The 18,204-nt window shown below is 43.1% G+C and overlaps 1 protein-coding gene across 1 annotated transcript in view; it reads right to left on the bottom strand.

Moving 5' to 3' along the window:
• HCF106 (Bacterial sec-independent translocation protein mttA/Hcf106) overlaps nt 1-17,352 on the bottom strand; it is a 38,534-nt gene extending 21,182 nt beyond the window's left edge. Inside the window, exons 1-4 of the mRNA XM_087381723.1 lie at nt 16,933-17,352; nt 10,410-10,540; nt 10,253-10,312; nt 5,122-5,251 (exon numbers count right to left, since the gene is read on the bottom strand). Of these exons, the coding sequence (XP_087237849.1) occupies nt 5,122-5,251; nt 10,253-10,312; nt 10,410-10,540; nt 16,933-17,164 (553 nt within the window). The 5' untranslated portion in view covers nt 17,165-17,352. The remainder of the gene's footprint in view (nt 1-5,121; nt 5,252-10,252; nt 10,313-10,409; nt 10,541-16,932) is intronic.
• Between the last annotated feature and the right edge of the window lie 852 nt (nt 17,353-18,204).

The raw sequence follows: 18,204 nt of genomic DNA, 5'->3' as shown, positions 1-18,204 counted from the left end.
AGACCTGTCTCGACACTGTTTGCGACATAAGATAAGCCTCAGTGCGAGTAAAAGGCCCTGCCACAAGTAGAACACCTGCACCTGTATGTGTATATTCACAATACAAGGTACAAGGAAAAGAAAATGGCAGGAATGAAAGATGACAATGCAAGTAATACAGAGTACCTGGCTCAAATGCCAAATGAGCCACGGTTATGCCAGTGGGCTTCACACCGTTGTGTATGATACCTGTAGCTTACGAGCAGGGCCACAATCAAGAGAAGATGCTCGCATGAACAATCCTCAGCATCAGTAGATCAGCAGTAGCGACTCGGGCAGCACAAGCAGCAGGCTGGGGTGCTCCTGGAGAAGGTAGGACTGCTCCAGCACTTGCTACAGCAGCAGCTCTAGTACAAGCGGTAGCAGGGGAGCTCCAGAAAGAGGTCGGGGTGCTGCTACAGCAGGTCGTTTTGCTACAGGGGAGCTCCAGGAGCAGCTTGGGCAGCAAACAGCAGCTCGTTTTTGCTATGGGGAGCTCCAAGAGCAGCTCTGTGTCGAAGAAAATCAGCAGCAGCAGCTCCTGAGGGTGTGCTGAAATAGTGCGCAGCAGAAAATCAGCCCGCAGCAGCTCGTTTTTGCTCTGGGCAGACCCGGAATGGCCTGGAGCAGCTCTGGGTAGACCCGGAATGACCTGGAGCAGCTCGGAGCAGCTCCGTAGAGGTGCTCAGGTGAAAAACGACCTGCACAGGGTAGGCTTCCAGCTCTCTCAGCTCAGCAATGAACTCCCCCAGCACACGAACTAGCAGTAGCAGCTCGCGGGAAGAGAGAAGGGAGAAGCAGGAAGTCTCCTGCAGGGTATGGCTCTGATACCAGTTAACGGAGAATCGGAGTGAGTAGGGAGTAGAGAGACTCACTGCACTCACAATAGTGGGGATAATCACAATGAGTGAGTGGTACCTCCCCAAGTACACACATATATATCTATTATGGATAAGGTAGTAACCCTTAAGTACATCTAAGTACAAATGTGTACATAGTGTACTTAAGTGTCCTACATTAAAGTACAACATGAAGTACTATTTACATAGGGTGGCCAGTGCCTTTACCCCAACAGATGCTTCCAAATTCTTCTCACATAATGAGGGAGAGAATCCATTACTTCAAGAGACTTCAAAATTGAGTTTAAGCCTACCTTGTCAAGAGAGGGAGAAGTAAAAATACAAATCAAGAGTTCCTTATTTAGATAGACTTCTATGCTTTGAAAGGAAACTTTTACTTTTAAGAAGCGATCCAACGAAGTTTTAAGTTGTATATAATGGAGCTTATTTAGATTCAAATCTTGAAAAGAGAAGTTTTCCAAGGTGTATTGAAGTTTAAAAAGAACTTTGACATTATATTTTTCAAAAACTTTTATTGAAAAAAGACCTAGAGACATTAATCTATTTAGGTAAAGGAGTCTTCTTTTATAGTGCTGAAAAGGAAAAACTCTTGGAACTGAGGAAGTTAAAGGAACTGGAGGAGGAAGTGGAGGAAGAGGAAGTAAGGGAGGCAACTCACGAGCAACATGTGAGATTGCAGGAGAGCTAGGACAACCCTGTAACATAACTTTAGGTTTCCATACGAGATTAGGTGTATGACTATGTTGATAAAGAGGAATGTTAAAGGGCTTGATATGAGTTCTCCGCATCCAACAGTTCTTTTTAAAGGCTCTTTTATTCTTACGATGAGTTGATTTTCCTTCCAAATTAAAACCTCTTGGGAAGAAAGTGTGTAAAGTTCTCATCCAAAAGAATTCATGAGGATAAGCAGCGTTGTAAAACTCCTTGGCATTATTAAAATGGCCCTCTATATGCTCAATAGGAAAGCAACGAAAAGATTCGAAACCAGACTTGCCATTGCCGCATATAAGGGTTTTGAATTCTCAATTAAGGAATTCTTCCTACGAAATTTTATAGCTTCCCTAACGTGTTCTTGAAAATGAATAAAAGCCGTCATATAGGTTTGTCCTACATAAAGCATATTACTACTATGTTATAGACAACATAAATTACTTGTGTGACATGATTAGGACTAATAGAAATAGAAGTCTTTAGATGCTTGTTTCTAAGACCTCTTAGTTTAATAAGAATTCTTATGTTATTATTTGTATAATGAGTGCTAAGTAATAAAGCCCTAAAGTTATACCAATTAATGTTACCTTCCCCAAAATCATGAAGATTATTCATGTTTGACCTAGCTAAAAAGTTAAACCTTTCTCTATATATGTTTCTTCTAACTTTTTTGTTTTGATTTACCGAGCTAGACCTAACTAAATTACCTACCAAAGAGACGAGACCATCACTAGTATTTCCAATGTTGTTCGGTGAGGTCAGAATTGGGAAACTTGCTTGCACTCTCCCTACCCATCCCAAGGCAGTTTCTCCCTTGCTATATCCCCTAACTCTAGCAAGAGCGAGACTAGTATTTAGGGGAGGGCTTGCTTGCACAGTCGTTACTCGTCCCAAGGTAACTCCTCCCTTACTACTACAAGGAAATGTCACAGGAGCCAGATGACGTTCGAGGAGATTGCCCTATTGGTTTCCAAAAGGCGAATTCATCATGGCATGTATCGCTAAGTCAATATACCCCCAAACTAGCGATTCCAGTTAGGGTTAGCCAGAGCCCCAAGGCCACTATAAGAGCTTATTCAACCTAGAAGCACCAAAGAAAGAGAAAGAGGAGAGAAAAGTTACCAATATTCAAAATAAAATTAAAAAATAAAAATAAAGAGGACACTACCAAAGACAAGAAAAGAGAAATGAACAGTGAAATAAACAAATGAGAACAACTAAAACAAAACGCAAAAGCTCTATTTTTTGTTATAAACTAAAATAAAATTGATAATAAAAAAGTTGACTTAGAAAGAAAATAATTCATTAATTAATTAAGAAAAAAGAGAGAGGGAAAGAAAAAATAAAACAAAATATTAAACAAAAAGGAAAGAATTAAAATAATAAAAAGAATAAATAAGAAGATGATGTTGGGGCTTCTGCACCTGCGTAAGATAAATCGATGTAGTTGAACAGTTGATCACCACTTGGACAAAAATTCAAAGAATTTGCATGTCCGCAAAGGTAATAGAAAAATATGCCTTTGTAAGACTAGAATATGTCCAATCATACAAATTTAGATTTTTTGTTGTTCTAAAGATCAAAAATCTAAACAAAAATTAAAAGAGAAAATGAAAGAGAAGAAAAAAGAGGTAAACAAAAACTTAAAAATGAAAAACAAAAGGAAGACATACTTAGCAAGCAAAGCAACACTTATGTTGTCATCAATGCCCAAGCATAAGCAGCTATACTAGCGGAGTCTCTTGGGCAAACCCAGTGCTTACTAAAATATGTCAAATAAACAAAAGAGAAAGAAAACAAGAAATAAAGAAGAAAGGAAGGTGACTAAGCAAAAATAAACAAACAAGTCAAGAAACAAAATCTTCCAAAAAATAGGAATAAAATCTCTCTCTCTCTCTCTCTCTCTGTGTCTCTCTCTCTCTATCACCGCTTTCATGCCTCCATTGCCTCATCCACCCTAATGTCCTGATGCGGATGATGATGATGATGATGATGATGATGGTGATGGTGATGAGATTGATATGTAGTCGACCACTAACATGACTATGTTGTACTATCATTTTGCATTTTTTGTATTCTGCATTGGTGTGGATGCTCGTTTAGTAGCTCCACCCTCAGCTCGTTTTGTACCAAGATTTTCACAATCTCATAGACCCATCGGTCTTCCAAAAACTTTAATAAACACACTCTCTCTCTCTCTCTCTCTCTCTCTCTCTCTCTCTCTCAAAACATAAACTAAATGGACCCTTTACACTTCTGTATCGCTTCCTACAAAGAGGCAAAATTACATTCCTAACTTAGAAAGCACAAGCATACTCATCTCAAACATGCATATAGCACTCAAAAGTCGAAAAGCTTCTAGCAAACTTTGACCTAAGAAGGCTTGTGAAATCTTTGCCTCCATTGCCTTTGTTGACCTACGATTGAGTAGGTATACTCAATGTGCACTAGCTCAATCCAAGGCAATTGAACAGCCTTCTGCCCTTGAGCATTGGCCTTGCCATTTCCATTAGGGATCTCTTCTTCCACTCAACTACATCTAAGATAGGGTCCGTCGTCTTTTGATGTTTGATAGCTCATGAGCTGCAATATTGATCTAACCATGTGGCGGTGAAATACACCTCTGTCAATCCTACGTTTCATTAATTTCTTCCTAGTTTCACATAACTTTGCCAAACGCCTCTAAACATTTCTTCATCATGCTCATCTTCAGTTGGTATACAAAGCCTCCAATTCTATAGATGTCTCTATTTGTGAGGAAACAAACGTCAAAAAACCACAAGGCTTCAACAAAATCTCTTCGTCGTCCAATGAGCTGCGAGGAAAATGAGGGTAACGTAACCAAATCTTCCTACTGAAGTCATCAATGAAGGTCAAAAAATACACTGCACCCGGGTCCTATATCTACTGCTCAATTCATCTCCCAAAAAACAATAAAACTAGGGATCACAACATCATTTATTAGTTAGCCAAAAAACCTTTGATCTTAAACCTACAAAATGAATTTTGATCCCAATATCTAATTTAAAAAATCATGTCCTCTAGAATGCATGTGTTCTCGCAATCGAAGTCTCTAGAAATTATCAACTTACACCCAGAATACAAGGTCACTTGTTGAAGGATAAAAGCTTGGGCAAAAACGCATGTTGATAGATCCCAAAAGCAACGTCAATTCTATACAAAAGATGCCTTTGAGAGGATAAGTGCAATAACTTAAGCCCAAAGACATGGTAACGCAGCTGTCAAGACAATTACCTTACCTTTAAATATTCCATACAAGACAATTAAACTGCTACCCTAAACGAAACTAGAATCCCGAAAACCATGTCACACCATGCCTCTCTATGCATACACATCACACAAATTTTACATGCCAAACGCTAGAGTTATGTATGTGCCACTAGAATATTTTAACACATTACCTTCAAGCTAAGAACAAAGCAATTCTATCATGAAATTGTTAACAATCCACAAAGATCGTGTGATCAAAATTGGAGCCCAAAGGGCCTAATTATCATCTTGTATTTCTTACTTTGACTACTTGGTTGTTGTGGTTGTTGGGATGATTTTCCTCCCGATTGAGGAGGCTTTACGTTTGAAGCTCGAAGCTCATCCAATCCAATCTCTTGCTCTAATGTATCCTTGAAATCTCTAGAGATTTGCTGCAATGTTCACAACAGCACGAAGTATAGTTTAAATATCAAAAGCAATCAATATTCCCTCTATGCATAAAAGCTTACAAAAAGTTCAAACAAGTGGTTTCATGTCGACTTCTCTCTCTCTCTCTCTCTCTCTCAACCCCCTTGCCTCCCCTAATCCCCCCCACCTCCCCTTCCAGTCCCCTCTAGCCTTCTCCTAGCCTGTCACGGGGCTGCTGTAGCCCCCCCCAGCCTTTGCATTTCTTATCGCGGGGCTGCTCTAGCCCCCCGTCTCTACTTTCACACCCACAAACAGCCGCGACACAGTCGCGGGGCTGCTTCCAGCCCCCGCCTATCCCTGGGCACCAGTACAGAACAGGACTGTTCCTAGCCCCTACCTAGGTGTATTGCCTAGGCACCTCCTCCAGCAGACCTTGCACCTGCAAAACAGCAAGCACATCAACAAAACATACCAGGCAGGACTACTAGGGTACCTCTAGAGTCTCGACTGCTCTAGTGCCATCACTAGCCCTTTGAACCTGCTCAGAGGACCACTCCAGCCCTAGCAGCCCCCCGAGGACCCACTCCAGGCCTTGTCACAACCCGGGACTTGCTTCAAGCCCACAGACATGTGCGCCTCTCCAAACCCTAGATCAAGAATCAAAGAAGACCTACAAGCCTCAAGGATTCGGTGTGTCAGGGTTACGATGGGCAGGAGCTTCCTTCAGTCCACCAGGTTATCAGATCTTTCCCACTCAAACATTGGAAGGCAGGAAGAGCTGTGCCCCCTCCCCCCTCCATAAACTCTAGCAAGGAAGTATTTTTTGCTTGGGTATTTTTTGCCAAGCAAAAAATAGGAATAGCGAAGGGAAAGGTGATAAAGGTGATAAGGAGAAAAAGAAACTTAAGGAGGAGAAGCAACAAAAACAACTCAGGATTGAGGATGTGAACAAGCGCAACAACCACAGTGGCCTACAGGTTGATGGCATTGCCACACAGAAGGCAGCCAACAAGGCCTCTACCTAAATAGCTTCAAACTCCATATCAGCCTCTACATCATTATCATCATCCTCAGCATCACTTTTATCATCACCAACATCCTCTGCACATCCTTGGAGGTAACAGTACCAATATCCTTGGGTGTGACAGTGCCAGGGGCAACACTAAATTTTGCAGCATCACCATCATCATTGTTTGGAACAGGGTCAGCTCCTCTTAGCCCGACCCGTCACGCCCCACCACAGTATGCCTCTTTTCTATCACCCGTACCCCTCAGCTACGGTCTCACTACACCCACACTCCATATGTCCCCTCATCATCATTCTCCACCCGTGCCCCCATCATCCAGTCCCCATTCACACCATATCCATACCCGCTTCATGGTCACACGATCCTATCGGGACTCCTGGGACCATCTTCTCTTGGAGATACACTGCCTTCGGCACACGAGGCAGAGCAGGACTGCCCCCATTTTGCTGCACCTTTTATAGTGGACGAGTCCTCTTCTACCATGTGCCTCTATGTAGGCTTCAGTAGCTGCTCAATGGTAAAGCACTACTACAGAGTTCTGCTCTGGTTCACTGGAAACACAGCTCCCTCCAGCACATCTCCTTGTGCTCTCCTACAACATGTAGGTTTGAACCTAGGCCCTCACAGATGCAGCAGATAACCTTCAACTCTGCTCAACACACAATGATCTGACTGAAACAGCCTCACTCAAGACAGCAAAGAATAAAGAGGAAATTCAGACTTTATTCTTCCACAAACTGTGTGCAAAATCAAGCTCCAGATGAGCACAAACACTCAGCCAAAGGGGCCTGGAGAAAAACTGCTGAGAACTCCTCAAAACTGGAAAGCTGCCTGCTCGAAAGATTTCAGTTCTGGATGAGGAAAAGTGAGGGGGGAGGGGGTTTTATATAGGGGGCAGGCAGTCCCCCTGATTTGGCCGACCCAGGTCGGGTTTCCTGGGGCCTGGACTGACCAGCCCATGGTTGGGTGGCCGACCAGCCAGGTCCTCCTGCCTGACCCCAACCGAGCCCCCTTGGGCAGCCTATATAAGGGGCTGCCAGGGGGTTCAGTCCCCTGCTGCTCCTGCACAATCAGCCGGCCCATGAGGCCCTGCCAAGCAGCCATTGCTGCCCTCCTTGAGCCAACAACAGGCCCGAAAAATGCGACTTGTTCTCTGCATCACAAAACAGTCCCTGGGCTGCTCCCAGGTAACCCTATCCCTCTCAGTCTAATGCCCCCTACATCCTCATATGGGGGCTCACATGTGGGGGCATTGACTTCTAAAACGCCTTCTCAATGACACCACCGTGGGCCAATCCCCATGTATCGAATGAGGTGCTCTATCTACAACTGTGGGAGCGCCTTCGTGAATACATCTGATAGGTTGTCAGCGTTTGGACAGTACTTCAGCAACACAACGCCATCGATGATGAGCTCCCATACGAAGTGGTCATGGACTCAATGTGCTTCGTTCATGCATGAAACACTGGGTTCTTTGCGATGGCAATACAACTCTGGTTGTCGCACATAACCACCATTGCCTCCTCCTGAGTCACGTCCATGTCTTCGAGGATCCACCTAAGCCACAAAATATCACATGTCGCAGTGCATCCAGCTCAGTACTCCGCCTCTATGGAGGAAAGGGCAACTGAGGGTTGTTTCTTGCTAGGCCATGAAATGACCCCTGATGCAAATACAAAACAATACCCTGTAGTCAAACACTTGGTGTCACCATCACCTGCACAATCTAAATCATAGAAACTACCCAACTCCAACCCGGTGGTGTAAGTATTACCATACCTGCAAGTACCCTTCAGATACCTCAGCACTCCTAAAACTGCCTTCCACTGATTCTCCCTGGGTTTTGCAAAAAACTGACACAATAGCCCAATTGCAAACGAAATGTCTGGTCTGGTGTTGGTTAGGTGCCTACCAGTCTTCGATACCTGCTGGCATCCACCAGATCAGAAGAGTCATGGATACTCAACTTCTGCCCAACCTCCATTGGTGTCATAGCCTCCTTGCAGTCCTCCTCCATCTCGAAAGGTTTCTTTATAATTCCAACTGTGGGCAAAACCAAGCTCACCATGATCACAAACACTCAGCCAAAGGGGACTGGAGTAATACTGCTGAGAACTTCTCAAAACTGGAACACTGCCTACTGGAAAGGCTTCAGTTCTGAATGAGGAAAAGTGAGGGGGGAGGGGAGTTTATATAGGGGCAGGCAGCACCCTGATCTGGCTGACCCAGGTTGGGTTTCCTGGGGGCTGGACCAACCAGCCCATGGTTGGCTGGCCGACCAGCCAGGTCAGTTCTGGCTGACCCCAACCGACCCCCCCTGGGCAGCCTATATAAGGGGCTACCAAGGAGTTCAGTCCCCAGCCCTCCTTGAGCCCACAACAGGACTGCGACATGGCGACCTTTTCTCTGCATCACAAAATAATCCTTGAGCTGTTCCCTGGTAACTCCCTCCCCCTCTAATGCCCCCTATGTCCTCCTCATATGGGGGCTGACAGGTGGGGACATTGACTTCTAACAATATGCTCCGCAATGCTAGGACTTCTAAGACGAATACAGCTTGAAAGAGGAGGATGTGCAGAGGGGGCTGTGTGAGCTGAAGGAACGAGCAACAACCAGCCTTGAGATGGGATGAGAAGCGAGGAGGTAGCAAGTTCATACAAAAAAGTGCCAACTGATTTAAACCAACAAAGGGATTTTTAGGTGCGTTTTGTAATTACAGGTATACATTTTAAGGAAGGGGCACACATTGAACCACACCCTTTTAAAAAATGATAACAATATAAAATGCACCCACCGCAACCTATACAAAGAGAGAGATGTGTACTATACTGTATCGTACGAAAATTTTAATAACAGTACGGGTACTAGAACTACCTTGGGGGCAGTTTAGTACACTGGGCAGTTTAGGGCCTTGCAGGAGGTAACCCCATAGTTGTAGTCGACTCTAACTCATGACTCATAGGCTATAAATATGTTCTACAATCTTGAACTAGTAAATAGTTTCAACTGTGAGCTTTTAGTTTTCAAGTTGAATCTCTCTGTGTATTATTTAACTTCATTAATGATATGGTACAATCTACTCAATTATTGATGGTGAATCGTGATTGACATTGCATTCTATGGACTATAGTCACTAAAGTTTATGAAGAATAATTGAACAAGCCTCACAAGAGATCGATCGTTGCATAAACTCAAATTCATAAGTGAAAAGGAGTAAACACTCACCATAGCTTCCCCATCCATAAGCTTTTTTGGCACGTAACCTTTCTCACATTAGTGTGGACTTTGGTACACCATTAACATTGTCTTGAGTTCAAACTCTCCATTTCAAATTGCTTAACTCACTTAAAATACCACTTCCTAATTGATATTACAATCTCAAATGTTGTATCCAATAATTAAGAATGTGTGTAAGACCGTAGGATGACTTACTATCAAACAAGCCAAATTTTCCAAATAGAAATGTATTTTCCATTTTTGAACATTATGTAAGCCACAAGCCTAGTAAAATTTGGGTCCTTGAGTGCACCCTAGGCCTCTATTTCATAATTGATAGTGCGTTTGAAACAATGAATACTTGTAACTCCATGCTTCAATGCTTTGATAAGTATTCAATCCCTTAGCACACTATGAAGTTTGCATTCCTTGTAGAAGTCAAGGTGATATACATCTTCAGACACCACCGTTCAAGCCATGAAGACATGGGGTTAATGACTAAATCAAAGCGAAGGTCGTACAAGCCCAATAAAGTGCAACATTAGAGAGCCTATATGGTACTCATATGAACTCGTGTCTATTGCAATTGAAGTAAACGACTGAACCCAACATCTTGATTAATGAAGCAACATATTTCTTTCTCGGAGTTGCTATGTGTTTCAACTTTCTTTGCTTGAGAGTAAAAGAAACTAACTATAGTTATTAATTCATCTAATTTATTGAAAAAAATATATAAAGTGTCTCGAAATGTCAAATAGTTATGCATATATATTAGCCAACCTGAAGTTCTTGTATGGTTGGTTGAAAAGCACGCAATGACTTCCCAAGCGTGCGAGCAACCTATCCACCCAAAATATCAATGGCACAACATGAAGCTCACCTAAAATTAGCAAAACTCTTAAAAGTAAATTATAAAACAAAGTTTTTTAAGGTCTACCTCAGCAAGCCCTTTAGGACCAAAGACAAGAAGCGCAACAACACCTATAACAAGAGCTTCTGGCGCACCAACTCCAAATAGTGAAGCTTGAACTACACCTCGCGCATTGTTCTTTGATAAACTCAACCAATCTGGGTCAAAATCAATCAAAACTCTCATCTCTAGAACTTGCACTAAGTAGACGTTTTGTACAATACAAAAAGATAATAATGGAATCCATTAACTAGTGAAAAGCACAAGAAAAAAGCTAGCATTACACACATCATTCAAACTTATCGACCAAAGAAAGAGAAAGAAAGAAAGAAAGTTTATTAAAAGTCTTTGGAAGACCAAAGGGTCTATGAGACTAAAAGAAACTGATACAATGAGGTGAGGGGTGGAGCCACTAAGTGGGCGTCAACAACTATGACGAATAAAAAACAAAACCCATAATCGTGATCATAATGGCATCGATACATACAGAGAATTCTCCAACGAGTAAAAGAAGGCAGGGGCATCAACCCTAGGAGGGGGACGTCGCTGTGCAAGGCTATTGTGGTGGCATAAAACTTGTGATGGAATGCTGGCAAATGTCGACATGTGTAGTCCATTGTGGTCTCCTAGCTATAGCTCTGCGGCAAACAAGTTGCCACAATCACTCCAGTCTGATGAGCATCGAGGGAAGGTCCCCTAATGTGATATGTGCCTCGGTCCTCTGGCAAGGCTAACATATCTCTGGCTCTGGCTCGAGTCCTCGCGGCCGTCGTCTTTGTGAGTCCTGCTAGTCAGTCCATACATACCCACTGGTTGGACCAAAGAGTCAAAGAGGAGAGTCTTGTTCCGAGGGTCCCGGAAGTGAGAGTGAAAGCACTGTCGCTCGAGTCTAGCCAACGCAGTGTACCCCTTGCTCGCCTCCTCAATGACCCCCCTAAGTGTGATTTATGATCCATGGTCTCATGATTCGGAAGCCTACTTGTCCCACAGCTTTGAATCCCCGAAGCTCTGCAACCAAGCTAACAACTTGCAATGACGCATAGCTCTTGGGCATGACATGTCCAATCATAATGATCCTATAGTTTTCCGAGCTCATGGGATCTCCCTGGTAATAAGATAGAATCATCACAAAACTTTAAAAGTGGTACTTGGCATGTTCCTATCCTCTCATTAAAGTCCCCAACAAGGAGGACTTCCCCGTGGCTCGAAAAATCCATGATGTTTGAGTAGAAGGCTGCGTACGGTGAGGTCTCAATCTCCTCACGTAGGTCCCTAGCAAAATGTGAGGTCTCAAGAGGGAGGTAGCAGACTGCAATGTGGAAGCTGTCGGATCTGAACCCATAGGAACCTAGCATGTGGATCTTGTCTCTCGATGGAGATCGCCCTGGTAAGGGATGAACTAAAAGGGATAGAATGGCACGACCCCGCAAGATCTGACCCTATCACTGACCTAGAATCTCATCCTCAATCCAACCAGAATCATAGCGCAAGCGCCTCGATCCTCCCTACCACCCCCGAGCACGTAAGTAGAGGCGGGAGAGTAGTTTGCGGCAAGGGATTACCTCAACTCGACTCATCCATAGGCCCATATCTAACCCAGGCATCCCATACCACCTGAGCCCTTCCAAAGGAGCTTCGATACACCACCTATGATCCCCCTTGTAGATGGCCAGAGTCCCGACCTAAATCCAAGCCCCATCCATCAGTTGAGGAGTGCTCAACTGATCTACACAATAGCACTGGCCCTCCCTCTATATAGAAGGAAACCCGCTATAGATAGCACAATGCTATAAATAGCTCCCTCCATATAAAGCGAGCACTATATATGAATCAATCTCTATATATAGCAATCTCGGCTAAAAATAGCCATCTAGCCCTATGCTATCCCGTAACCCATGTTCACCTACTATCCAATCCTAGGTACACCATGCACATGACACACTCCCCTTCCTCTAAGAACTCACTCATGAGTTCACCAGAGAGCCTGAAAACTCTGACTATACTCCAACTATCAGTTTGAGTGTGCTATACTTTCCATGAGATTCAAATCAAAGAGAATCTAAGGGCAAAGCCACAATCTTTGATAACCAACCCAGGAAAGTAAATCTCTCAATCTAAACAAGGTTACGTATTATCAAGTATTCTCCTCGAGAAATCACGTAAGGCCTGAATCCACAAAGTTAGTTTCGTTGACATATCCGTATATAAGCATGGTAAATGCGTACATGAAGGTAAATGATTCTATCAACCTTATCTATTGAGTGCTAACTGGAAATTCGCGAAAAAATATTCATCATGCTGAATACCCTTGAACTCAAAAACCTTAGGTTGAGATCGAGGAATCATTGTTCAAACAACTCCACCAATTGAGCCCCTCGAGGTCAATTTCTGAGTTGCAGTTTCCATCAACCCTAACTCCTGAATTACTTGGTATTCCAACAAAAAAAAAAAACCCTCAACGGAATACCCTTGTAATTCAAATTCTTGGGTTGAAATACATGACAGACTTTCCATCGCAAAACAATTAGCTATCCATCTTTCCAAGTCACTCGCTTCAAAAGAAACATTCTCTGAAGCTATAATCCATGTCCAAACTAGAAGACCGAGAAAAACGGATAGACCATCAGTTCATAACTCATGATAGAAGAATCTTCATGGAAGTATCAATGGGCAAAATCCTAACCAAAGATATGGTCCCCTAATCTATCCTCGAAATGCCCCTACATGAGGATAATCAATAAAAATTCAGTTGGCTATATCCAATCAATGGTACTATTCTAGACATGTTTATAGTCAACCATCATAGGAGTAACATCTTATGTGATCCAAAGACTATGGAAATATACAATCCGAAATCTCTTAAAACAACATCCACTATCGGATATCTTGTACTTGTGCACAATAAACCACTCCTATCACAAGATCATCCAATTCTTAGGATCTCTTATCTAGGAACACCAAGTTGCAAACAAGGAGTGGACAGACCATCATCAGAAGAGATGTGGTAACCCTCCCTGAGATTGAGTCTAGACTATGGAGCTCCAAGGTTGAACCCAAAAAAACATGGCTTCTCTTAGGGTAAATAATCTTATTCAGCCCTCGTAAAAAATCTAATCAGGTTGCCCCCAATTCAATTCAGCCTACTTATACTTCACCCTAGAGGTCCTTGGGTATTATTTCACGCTGGATTATACCACCACATCAGAGAATCTTAATTGTAACATACCTTATTGTCCCATACCCCCAAAGTATACTGCAAATAAAAAACTCTGTGGACAATATGAGTGAATCAGGGTAGCCGATCCCTCTTCAACTCAAATGATCCCAGATTGAGTTAGGGTGGCAAATCCGTTCTCAATCCTTTTCTTAATGTGATTATATCACCCCCTTGTGTTACAGTACCCCAACCAATAGGTCAAAGAAGAAAACAAGTAGGTAACATCCCTAACAACTCTTGAATCTTGACTATCCATGACCTCGGGCTAAAAGAGTGAAAATCAGAATGACCCCGCCTTTGGAATGATTCAAAGAAGGTATCCAACAAGACGCATCCTGGTCTAATCCATAAGAACCTTCATAGGCCAACGATAACTCGAAGAAACATTATAACTCACAATCACATCGAGATCAAAACTTCAAATAGAAACCAAAGAGGAATCTATTCACCAACATTCGAGAAAGGGAAATCCAATTGTCTTAGTTAAATCATGTCTAATATGTAACAAATACTCAGGCACCATCAATGTACCATATATCTAAAAAACTTCAATATATATGCAAGAAAAGTATAATTTGGAAAAAAACCCATCAAATTATAGATGCCACTGGTTACAAATCATAACCAAATTAACCAAAACCTGGCCAATTTAATAACAAGACAGTTGAGAACACAATTTTCCTTGCTAGAGAGAGACAAAAAAGCAACCTGCTTCTTTTTACCAAAAAACAGTCTTGCTTTTAATAGATCTGGTCCCACTTTTCTCCAGCCAGCCAAATATAGCCAAAACGTGCTAAAATCAGGCCATACACTCCTTCAAAGCCAAGAAACGTTGGCTAGGAGGAAAATCTACTTTTACCGAATTGCAGCACAAAGACAGTTGGGTTCGGACTTGCTAGAATCGTAATCCTCATCTACAAGGCGATAAGCTTTTATTTCAAATTGCAAACTCTAGTTGGTTTTGTCAGGTGAATACTATGGCAATCTAAGGTTTGATGATAAGGTTCACAGCCGATTGGTAGGAGATTTCATGGTTTAGGGATTTCAAAATCCCATTTCTTTCCATCTACAAACTAACGCAACTGGATGGAATTCGGCGAAAAGCCAATCTGGAGGCATGTACGAAATTCGACAAAAACCCAATTTGGAAGCGTTTTCGTGGGATTTTCGCTATCTTAGAATGCCTGGATGTAGAATTAAAGTAGTCTGAAAGCTGTGCACAGGATAAATTGGACCAGGGAGCTCACTATGCCTGTTTAATCCAGTTTTAATTAAGGTTTAGCTGTTTTGCTTTGGGACTTGAGTTATTTAGGGTTGCAAATATTATCCTAGCATAAGGAAGAGGAATTTAGTTTAGTTACTGCCAAATTACAGCTTGAGTTTGATTTTATGTAAATAAAGATTTCAGATTTGGATAGTGCGTGTTGGGAAAAAAAACAAACAAACAAACAAAAACAGAATCAGACAAACCGATACCAACAGAGTCAAACTCTTTAGATTCAAGATTTGTAGCGTTAGGGTAAATCTGTAGCAATGGAGGTTGAGGGAGAAGCCTCACAAGTGGATCCTGTAGAACTGGAGTCCGGTCGGTACAACAGGTCAAACCTATAAACAGGCCTCCCTATATGTTACGAGAGTGCCACTATCTACTAGGTAGCGTACTACCTAGATGTTGACCACTAGCATCTTCAGATCTTCTACCTCCTGACACTTCCAATCACCTCTCAGCCTTATCATAGTGCTCCTACAAAGCTTCAATAGGCCAATAAGATGTTGCACCAGCAGATCTCCTCGTTGCTCTGCAAATCACTGCACAACTTCTTCTTGACTTGCCTACTGCTCTGGATGCAACCCAAGTATAAGGCACAAGGTGACCTGATCTCTGACCTTCCTGCTCTGCATGCAGCACATACACAAGGCACAAGTGATACACAAGGGCCCCCAATAGGGCCCTTTTATAAGGCTAAAGCCCTGCTGATCTAGCCGACCCACAGTGGTATAACCGAACAGGTCTACAGACTGGGCAGACCCAGTCTGTAACAGCTGACCAGGTTGCCACATGGTAGTCCCTTACTGGCCTGACTGAGTGTCCTGCTGACGCAACTGCAGACTGCAGTCTATGCCTGCATGGCCATGTGGCAGGCTCCTACTAGTCATCCTTCTTCTATGCTGCCAACTGACTACTTGTATTGTACTTCTGCTCCAGGTGCCTGCCTCTATTGCCGCCTGGCAAAGACCCATGTACATGCTAATGCCGACGAATCCTTGACTTTTGAATGCCCCAGTACATTGTGTCTTGCAGCCATACAGCTTTTGCAACCCTCTGCAGGAACCACTGCAACAGCTCCGCTTACAACTATGGCCGGCTGTCTTGTCGAAGAAATGCTGCTCCCCTGTGTCATCATGTGGGGGCTCCAAGGTTGAGAGATGACCCCTATAATCCCAACAGCCACATGGAGTCTGTCGTGTCATTTCTATGTACACCAGTATTTTGTTTCTAGGTTCACCTGTACTTATTTTATCTTTTGTTCTTGAGGGTGTGGCACCTCCAGTTCCTTCCACTACAGGAGGTGTACTTTCACGCTGACTTCAGTCTCTTGGTCTCATAGCCTTTTTGGACTGCGCAAGAGATTAATAAAGCTCGCTCTCTCTCTCTCTCTCTCTCTCTCTCTCTCTCTCTCAGTCACACACACACACACACATTCTGCAGGTTTTGTCTTCATACTTTGAGGGGAAGTAGAGTGGCCACATAAGAAACAATCGGTGATAGCTCTAAGCAACATTTGCAGAAGCCAAAGAAGAGTCCATGGAGCTCACAACTTGATGAAAACATAATCTGGGCATCATGTTCATTTCAAACGGTTGAAGCCAACATTAAAGATCTCAGAAGGACTTCTGTATACTCTTGACGGAAGATTTCACAAGCTAAAAAGAATGTTGAGCACAATTTTCAAGTCTCAAACAACTGCCAAAAATGAAAATGCACAGCTCATAGAGGTTAAAAAGGAGAGGCAATCAAAGGCTAATGAGGCATTAAAAAACAGAACTATCAGTTACACGGATGCTTTCCCACGCAGTGCACAGGAGGATTCACAAGAAACGAGCAGTAAGTTTGGAAACGGACGTTTTGATAAACCAGTGATGTTTGGTATCAAATTTCACAGCTGAAAGCTCAATCAGAAGGTAGAAAGGAGTGTCTGATCGTTTCTATCACCTATGTAGCGTTTAATTCATCTTGCTCTAGCTTCCTTTTTCATTTCTCGACAAGGCTCATACTCGTCTTGTGACTGAATAAGCAGATTGCAAACTTACGAAGGCCAAATTCCCACTCACCTCGTGCGAGGGCAAGCAATTGAGACCGGGAGCCGAGGTGCGAACGAGCGTCCCAGGCAAAAAGGGAGCTACGAGGAAGGGAAGAGAAGCGGGAGTGGATGGAACAGCGACAAGAGGAGGTAGAAGGAGTATCGTCACGCGAGGTGGAGCACAATAATCTCAAGCTTACACCGGCAGGGGCTCCGACGCAGGAGGGTAGCACCATTGGAGGGGAGGCTCGCGCCATAGCCATCCAGCTTAGTACACACACTGATGATCGTGGGACAATCTGCTCGGTATGAAACAGTATATCTCCTCTCAGTCAACGTTAGAATTGACTGATAAGTGAGCACACTTATTGGTTCCCAGAGAGTGACGCCTCTTGTTCTCGGTGTGTTGCGTTCAATCCCGGCGAGCGAGTCTGGCGACCCCGCGAAGACCCTACCTTGTGGCCTAACGTTAAACTAGGTTGCGGTAGGTAGCCTTTCCGTCATGACTCTAACTCCAAATTGAACTTGAATCCTCACTATTATCCAATTGGAGTTTCAGTATAGCAAGGTCATGATTTTTGTCCAACAATTACGCAATCAAGTTATGGCAAGAAAGAAAAAAGCAATTATCTCCCTGCTTTTATAATAGACTTGTGTGAAATATGAATAAAAAAGTATGCTTTTGCGTCAAATTTGGAAGGAGTGTTTTAGTCTTTTAGATCAATCTAAAATCTAGGGCCTAAAATTGTACATGTGGCTTAAGGAGAGCTCACAAAAGTTTTGCTTTTCTAGAAAGCACTTTTCAAACCCTTGGATCTTCATAAAGATCAACGCCTACAATCACGACACATGGCTTAACGAGGGCTTAGAAAAGGAAAACTTCCTTCTAGGCTGCCTATCGTAAAAAATGCTTCTTCTTTTTCCAGGAGATTTTAGATTGGGTGCTCGGTTGAGTTGGCCAAAACACAATATGGCATGTTCCTGCACAGCCCTATGTGGTGCGCATGTAGGCCCTATAGGTATTGATCTGCTGCTCCAGATGATGATCAAATGATCACAACACCTTGCTACCCTAGAAGACAGCCAAGGTCTAGTCTCTAGGGAACTTTAGTCTACAGCATACCTTCCACTCTCCTTCCACCCCAGTGTGAGGCCCAAGGGAGTGGCTTTTGGCTCCTCCTATCTGCTCCTTTTCTTGCTGAATGTTGAATATGAAATGAGGCCCAGGGCCTCTTCTTTTATAGGGCTCAAGGCCCCCATTGAACCAACCGACTAGCCAGCCCTAATTGGGCCAACTGGCTGG

This window comes from Dipteris shenzhenensis, chromosome 11, assembly GCF_047967505.1.
Source record: "Dipteris shenzhenensis isolate YYH24624 ecotype China chromosome 11, Dip_SZ_1.0, whole genome shotgun sequence".
Classification (NCBI taxonomy): Eukaryota; Viridiplantae; Streptophyta; class Polypodiopsida; order Gleicheniales; family Dipteridaceae; genus Dipteris; species Dipteris shenzhenensis.
Note: the sequence above shows the minus strand (reverse complement) of the source record. Positions and strands in the feature narration are given on the sequence as shown.